Source organism: Mycteria americana, chromosome 3, assembly GCF_035582795.1.
Source record: "Mycteria americana isolate JAX WOST 10 ecotype Jacksonville Zoo and Gardens chromosome 3, USCA_MyAme_1.0, whole genome shotgun sequence".
NCBI lineage: Eukaryota > Metazoa > Chordata > Aves > Ciconiiformes > Ciconiidae > Mycteria > Mycteria americana.
The window spans coordinates 109375336-109382768 of record NC_134367.1 but is presented as its reverse complement, the minus strand read 5'-3'; the positions used below and the strand labels follow the sequence as shown (position 1 = coordinate 109382768).

The 7433-nt window shown below is 52.1% G+C and overlaps 1 protein-coding gene across 1 annotated transcript; it reads right to left on the bottom strand.

The window, feature by feature from the left end:
• Positions 1-3968: 3968 nt before the first annotated feature.
• On the bottom strand, positions 3969-7126 carry LOC142407813 (left-right determination factor 2-like). Its single transcript, XM_075497432.1, has 4 exons — positions 6862-7126; positions 5702-5936; positions 4624-4863; positions 3969-4308 (listed from the first exon to the last, which is right to left on the bottom strand). The coding sequence occupies exons 1-4, from the start codon at positions 7124-7126 to the stop codon at positions 3969-3971; spliced, it is 1080 nt and encodes a 359-aa protein (XP_075353547.1).
• Between the last annotated feature and the right edge of the window lie 307 nt (positions 7127-7433).

The following is a 7433-nucleotide window of genomic DNA, read 5'->3' as shown; positions in this document are numbered from 1 at the left end:
ATGATAACCGAGATGGAAAGTGCTGCTGTCCTGCCCAAGCCTCTCTTATAAGAAAAGCTTTCGTGAGACCACTAGATTTCCCCATGTCCAGCTCCATTAAATATTGCAGGGCCTCACAGACCATCTTGCGAGCAGTGCCGTGAAGGCAGGCCAGGGCGCACGCTCGTGATAAGCTTTAACTCGGACACGCTGCCACGGCGAAAGCTTACACAAGAGCTTAACTTTAAGCATGGGACTAACAGGGCTGTTGAAGCCCTTAATGTGAACAGCACACGCCTCCTTCTCCTCGAGCACCGCACGGGTGCTCTGTGCTTTCACTAGTGTGGGAGGATGCCAGATGTTTTAACACTGGTTTTGCCTATAAACACCTTTACGGGTTTTTTTTTAAATTGTTTCTGCTTATATGTGGTTCATTACGCTGCTGCTTTTTTTTTTTTTTTCAGCACAGCATAAATGTTAATGCTGAACCACGCTGCTGCCAGGTACGTTAAGATGTTCTGCCTTTCCTCAGAGACCGTGGTGCCGCTCAGACGGAAAGGATAACATGACAGCTTGACAGCCTTTGTATGCGTTACAAGTTGTACCGATATAAAAGCAGCGAGGTAGCACACAGACGGTATCGCAGCAAACGCAGCCTGGATTGAAGATGACAGGCCGGGAGATAATTTCCCGCAGCATGGGCTGATGTTTGAAAAAGCCCCAGCTGTGGCAGTATTTCGTCCACAGCCTTCTGCCTAGGACATGGCGCTGTAGAAATCTCTGGAGCCTTCCCCACACCAGCCCGACCTCCGAGCCTGCTGCATTTTCACTGCAAAGCCAGCTGGAGTTTGAGGAGCAATGTCCTGTCCCCACAAAAGCGGGGAGTTTCGGTCCAAATGTGGGTTAAAAAATAGCCACAGCATCCATCGTACTAAGACAATAGCACAACTGGTTAATTTTTAATTAAGAAGCTTAATTTTTCAGCCACTTTAACAGATGGCGGTGATGCTGTGCACAGTCAGGGTAGGGAGGGTCTGGGCAATACCAGGAGGCCCCACGTGCGGCTGCTGGGAAGGGACGGGGGTACAGACTGCGGGCACAAAGAGACGGGCACGTGAGATGCCAGACATGGGTGTTAGTGATGCCCAGCCTGGTGCAGAGCCACCCAGGCTATCTGTGCTTATAGCCTTCCATAAATCACCTCTTCCTCAGGCCTCCGCTCTGTGCTTACCACCAGCCTCACGGCCCTGGACGGCAGGCACCACGCACCGGGCTCAAGGGCTGTGAACACAGAGGGGCGATGGGACCGAGGAGGGAGATGCCGTGACATCTGTGCGGCCCCCCTAGCAATAAAGAAGTATCCATGCTGGCGGTAGGGCCGGCAGGGCTTGATCGCTCGCAGATTTGTGCCCTGTCCCTGCACTGCAATACCCACAGTTCTCCCCTCAGTAACACCGGGTCTCCTCGGCCACCGCCTCCCCCCTCCCCATCTCCCCCGGCTGTCACACACATCCACACAGACCTGCCACTCACCGTTACGTACCTCGGGTCCGCAGGAAACCAGAGCAAAGGGAGCCGGATGCAAAGCAAGGGGAGCCGGACACGGTGCAGGATCCCGGTGGAGGGGAGCAGAAGAGGGCTCAGCCCTCGTCCACCCCGCTGGTCCCAACCCCGCATCCCTGCTGGGATGCTCTGCTCCCCGCTTCCCGCAGCAGCCTGGCCCCGATTTCTCCCAGGCCTGGGGGATGAAGTGCTGGAGGCTGGAGGGAAGCCAGGGTTGATGCTCTTCATTCTCAGGCAGGAACCAGGTCAAACACTTTCTTCCCCAGCAGCATGTGGACAAATCATCAGCTTTGTTCTTCATGGTGATCGCTGAGCTCATGGCCTTCAGGCTATGCCCTGCCCTGAGCCGGGATGGAGAGGAACTGGGGCTGAATGCCAATGCCATTAAGATAGATGCTACATAGTCATGAGAAGAAAATGGCCAGAGATCGATCCAGCTCATCCAATTCTGATTCCAGTAACCCACGGTGCTGTAGCCCAGCGCTGGTGATTGGTGAGTCTGTGCTTTTTCCCCCCTCCTTAAAGCTCTTCTTTTGCCACAGGCGTTTACACAAGTGAAAGGTGCCAGCCGACCCAGGGACCAAGGTGATGGCAGGGATGCCTGGGTGACCTCAGACCTCGGGTCCTGCAGGGTAGCGGGGACACTTGACATCTCAGCCTTCCTGATGAATGACCCAAAGCCACCGCAGAGTCCACGGGTCCCTCTTTTCACCTGGTCCACGGCCCATGGCCACCCTGTCTAGCCAGACAAACTCATTTCAGAGTCCTCCCACCAGCAGTGGGTTCAGCCAGGGCCTCGGTGACCACATCCCGCAGAGATGGACAGCAGCGACCACTTCATCCCCAGAGCCACCGGTATCTCAGTGGGTTATGAATCGAGGAGAGGAATCTGACACCAAGTGTAGAAATCATTATCATTGGCGACACTCTGGCCAACAGTTCAGTACGGTTCAAAAAGGGATTAAACCACATTATCATTGCTTTTCTCCAGGGGACGTGTTGGTCAGATGTCCATAAGGAACGGTCGGGGTTAAAACGCTTCACCTGGGAAGGGAGGGGGTGGGAGGCAGCTCAGCTCTTTCTGCACTACAGCTCCAGTTGATTGCCTGCAGGTTCTGGCATTGCACTGCTGTAGCTCACTCGGAGAGCATCACCTCTTGCCTGTCATAAGTTTCTAGGTTTTCTCTTTAAGAAAGTGTCAGCTTAAACTCCTCGGCAGCTCAGGGAGAAGTGCTGGCAGTGTGGGCTCTGCTCCACCTGCCGATTCAGCCCAGTCCCAGTCCCTGCTTGGGTAGATAAACTTCACCAGCAGCAGGCAGGATCATACAGGTAGCCGAGAAGAGCTCTTACTGGGTGTGTGTTTATAGGAGCTGGGCACTGGGGTACGTTCAGAAATATGACAGATTTTTTTCCCTCCACTTTTAGACCAAAGAATAAATATAAGCAAACACATGGCTACTTTAAGAATTGTATTTTATTTTTTCCTTGAGTTTGAAAGCACACAAAACTTGGGAAATATCCCTACATTGAAATAACTGTAATACACAACCAGAAAAATAAGGGCCTGATTCTACAAACTGTTACTCATGCGAGCAAACCTAAGTCCTAAGATTCCCATTGACTTCAGGACTCTAAATTCTGCCTAAAACTGGGGCCAAAAATATACTCCTTTGAGTTCCAGACAATATTTTATGTACATGTATTTATATGTATATATGCATACGACACATACGCACATATACATGTTCCTTTGAGCTCTAGACAATATTTTATGTACATATATGTATGTATGGAGACAATATGTATACATCCAATATGTATGGAGACAATACATACATATATTCATATACTATATATATGTACACATGTGTATGTGTGTATACAATATATACATGTAAGTGCTTCTGCTCTACAATTCACCATAAACATGACCCGGACAGAGAAGGACCACAACTTTTGAAATGCCGTGAGTCTAAGAATGAAAAGCTGAACCCACGCGTTACTTCTTCACCTGGCGGCGATCGCTCCTCCTTTGCCTGTAGCTGTTTGCAGTACTCCCAGGGTGGGGACTAAAATAAATTGGACGCAGCTCCATCAAATTCAATGAAATTTGGCTAGCATCAAGGGGGCCTTGAGAAGCGTTAGGCTCCATAGGTACCCCTCACATAGGTATGTGTGAAGACAAATGCTCCTCTGAGCCCTTTAAGTGCACCCTCTCTGCAGGGTAGTGGGGCGCGTGGGAGAGCCGCAGCCCCAGCCGCTGCCAACCCTTGCAGGCGGGTATTTGGGGGTCCCCCAGACCTTTATCGCCAGCCCCAGGGCTGGGGACCAGGGTGGCTCTGGGCAGGGCTGCGGGGAATCGGGGGACCAGGTGACATCCCACTCTCCCCGTGAGATCTGCGGGTCCCCGGCTGGCCGCCCGCGTCTCACACCAGCGCCATGCCATCTGTAACGCAGCTGCACTTCTCAACGATCATGTTGGGAAACTCAGCTGCTTCAATCTCGGTGCGGTTGCCCCTCTTGACGAGGTACATCATGGGGAGCGGGGAGCTCTCCACCACGGCACAGGCGCGCTCCCCGTAGCTGAAGTGCCACAGTGGGCTGGGGGGCTGCAGGCAGCCCCCCGAGCACCGGTAAGCCTGGTACCCTGCCGGCTCGATGATCCAGTACTGCGTCCAGGTGAGCTCGCGGAAGTTGATGTAGTGTTTCTGCCGGCAGCAGGTGGACTTCCCCGCCACCACCTCCTCCTTGCAATCCCCGGGGCCCCTGCACGCCAAGGGAGAAACAAGAACTGATGCTGTAACTGGGAACCAGGAAGGTGGGAGAAGTAATCTCCCCTGTTGACAGCACAGGCGGGCCCTGAGACGTGAAACCTGGACCACGCTTGGGTTTCGCTTGAATATTCAGGCAACAAATATGGGAAGAGGAGAGGTGTGATTCAGCAGCAACTTTCTAACCCCTCTGTTCACAGCAGTTTACTTGCGAGGGCAAGAGCTGCATGCCCTGGGTCGGCACACACAGTACAATAATTCAGGGGCAAAGTTACTCCGGAGACAGTACAGATTTAGGTTTCATACGTACCCATAGTCTTCCAAGTCGAGGGTGTAAAGCACCAGTTCAGGTTTGCCTAGGGCTTTATCCTTGGGGTCCTGAGAGGTGAAATGCACGGCTTTGGCCATTTCTGAGGCATGGCTGCCTACCCTTTCTCCTTCAATCCAGACCTCCAGAAACATTGGCTCCCGCCTCTTGTTTCGCAGCCAGTAACGCACGGCCTGTGTCACGTCGAAGTTCTTCCAGCCCGACTCTCGTATGGGAACCAGCCTGTGAGACAGGGGCTCGGCATTAGAGAAAAGCCCATCAGATGAAGCCCAGGCTCGCAGCACTGTTGTTACAGCAGAATGATTTGCTTCCCGTAGATTGTCACGTGCCTTGATTACACAATAATTTTTGCTGAGCGCTCTGGGCAAGCACCCATGGCAATTAACTCACACCTCAAAAAGAAGCATGCAGATCTAGCAGACACTGAAGGGCTAAATAAAACCCCTTGTGCATGCTCATGTCAATGTATTCACGCACACTCATACAGAAATATGGCGGTGCAGGATTGTAGGCAGCCTCAGTATTAGTGACGACAGCCTGGTAAACACCACTACTCCCACCTGCTCCTGTCCTAGCTGTATTAAGGCCATAAGTTTCTACCCACCCAGAAAATTTGTTTGATGTCTAATTCTGCCTTCAAGGGATGTAGACCTTCCACAGAGCTCAAGGCTACAGAATCAGATGCTTTTTGCATAATTTACTTATTTAAACCAGCTAATGAAATGGCCAATGGAAAGAATACCAGCAGCTAGTAACCCATGTGAGTTAGAGAGTGAGAGAGAAGTGAACCAGGTGGAGGGTTTTAGAGGGGAAGACCTAGCAGTACACGGCATCGTTTGACACAGAAACAGATTATTTCAATGAATCATCATATATTGCAGGCTTAACCCAACATCTGCTCTTATGAACTCATTCTGGGTTTAGAGGCTATAGAGCCTGATTCTACAGACGTAACCCCATCAGACTGACCGGAGGCACAAACACACGGCACCCGAACCCAGCCCAGAGGACCCATACCCCGTAACTAGCGTCCTGCCTTCAGGAGAGGTTCCTTTCCTACCTGGAGTCTATCAGGGAGGTCCTGTTGGTACCATCGTGCTGCCGTTGCACCCAGTACACGCTGACTCTGGCGTTGGAGACGGGCCTGTGAGACTGCTTGGCAGGCAGGTTTGCTCTGTCCAGAGGCTTCTTGAAGAGTTTCAGTTCAGCCATTGTCACTTCGCTGTTTTTAGGTATTCTGCCCTCCATGTCAAAGATCAGGTTCTGGCGTGTGGTGGTGTCAGAGTAGAGGACTTCTCCTGCCATGCCTGTGCACGTTGGGAACAAAAAAGACAGCCTGTCATTGCCATCCTGGTGAGCAAAGCCCCCACACTTCGTCCACAATTATCATCACAACACACTCCTTCCACGCTCCCACATCGAGCCTTTGTGGCAGAGACAGCCACTAAACACACCTTTTCTAATGCATACTTGAATCAATGTCTTGCAAATGCCCTAATTCTTCTCCTATGTCTGAGTCTCTGCAACCTAGAGGAAAGAAATCTCCTATATAATTTGACCCCAAATTGAGCAAACCCCAAAAGGCGCGCCTCTCTCTGTGCCAGCGCTGGGCGTGAAAGCAGGAAACTGCACCACTTGCAATGAAAAAGTGTTTTCACTTGCTGCGCAGGGTGCTATGTAGGTCTTTTGAAAGTGAAACAAGCTCTAAGCGTCCTTGCACAGGCACCGTTGCGTCCGTACGGCTGATTTCCTCCTTGATATTTTTCCCAGACAAAAAAAAAAAAAAAAAAAAAAAAAGACGGGGGAGAGTGAAACATCCTCAAAGAGGTGTGATTCCTATTAGAGGACTTTCTGGAGTTTTGACCCAAAACCTGCAAGGTCTGCACTTTCTACCGACTTTTTCTTTTTTTTTTTTTTTACATCGTTTTTCCACCTGCCCAAGATGTTGCCTGGGTACCAAGGCTCCGGCAGCAGCCTGCCCTTTGCCAGGACCGTGGGACCCCCTCTCCGGGTGCAAGGAGTTACTAGTGCATGTTCATCTTTCAGATGCTGTTACACGCACATCTTCCACCCAGCTCAGGTTTGGAGCCAGACCCAAACCTCATTCCCCCCGTGGGTTCGCCTCTGCCCGTCCTGCGGCCGGCGGGGCGAGGGTGGGCGGCTTCCCCTGGCAGCGGCACAGTGCTTGTGAGCTCCCGACAGCGACAGCAGAAACGTTACCTGCGTTGCCAGGGATCCCCCTGAGGATGCCGGCCAGGCTTGGCAAAGCTCGGCGCTTCACCCTGTGGCGCTTCAGCATGGAGATGTATTTGTTCTTTACGTGGTCTGGGATAACCAGATCCACCAAGTCTCTCTTATGAAGTTTAGGGACCTCAGAGAGCCCCAGCTGCTTCAGCAACACCTCCTTGAACCCTTCCCGGGTAAACGCTCGGACCGTGATGACCAGGCAGAGCACGCAGAGCATCTGGGCGAACCTCATGTCCATCCTCCTCCGTCGGCGAAGCAGCTGCCTGCCCGGCAGAGATGAAGGGGGGATCTCCCCGGGGCTGCTCTCAGCAGAGATGTGGTGGCAGGCTGCCTGAGCGGGACGGAGGTCCCCCGCGCCGGGGTTTTATAGCCAGCCTCGTCCCACTGGCACAACAAATTCCACAAGTGGGGACGAAGCAGAGGACTTAAAAGGATCACTCCCCCGTCGATAGACACATGCCAGTTTAACACCTTCATCTACTGCAAAGTTAATACAAGAAGGTTTAGGGGAGCTTCCAGATTCCTTCACGGGAAAGAAGTTTCCA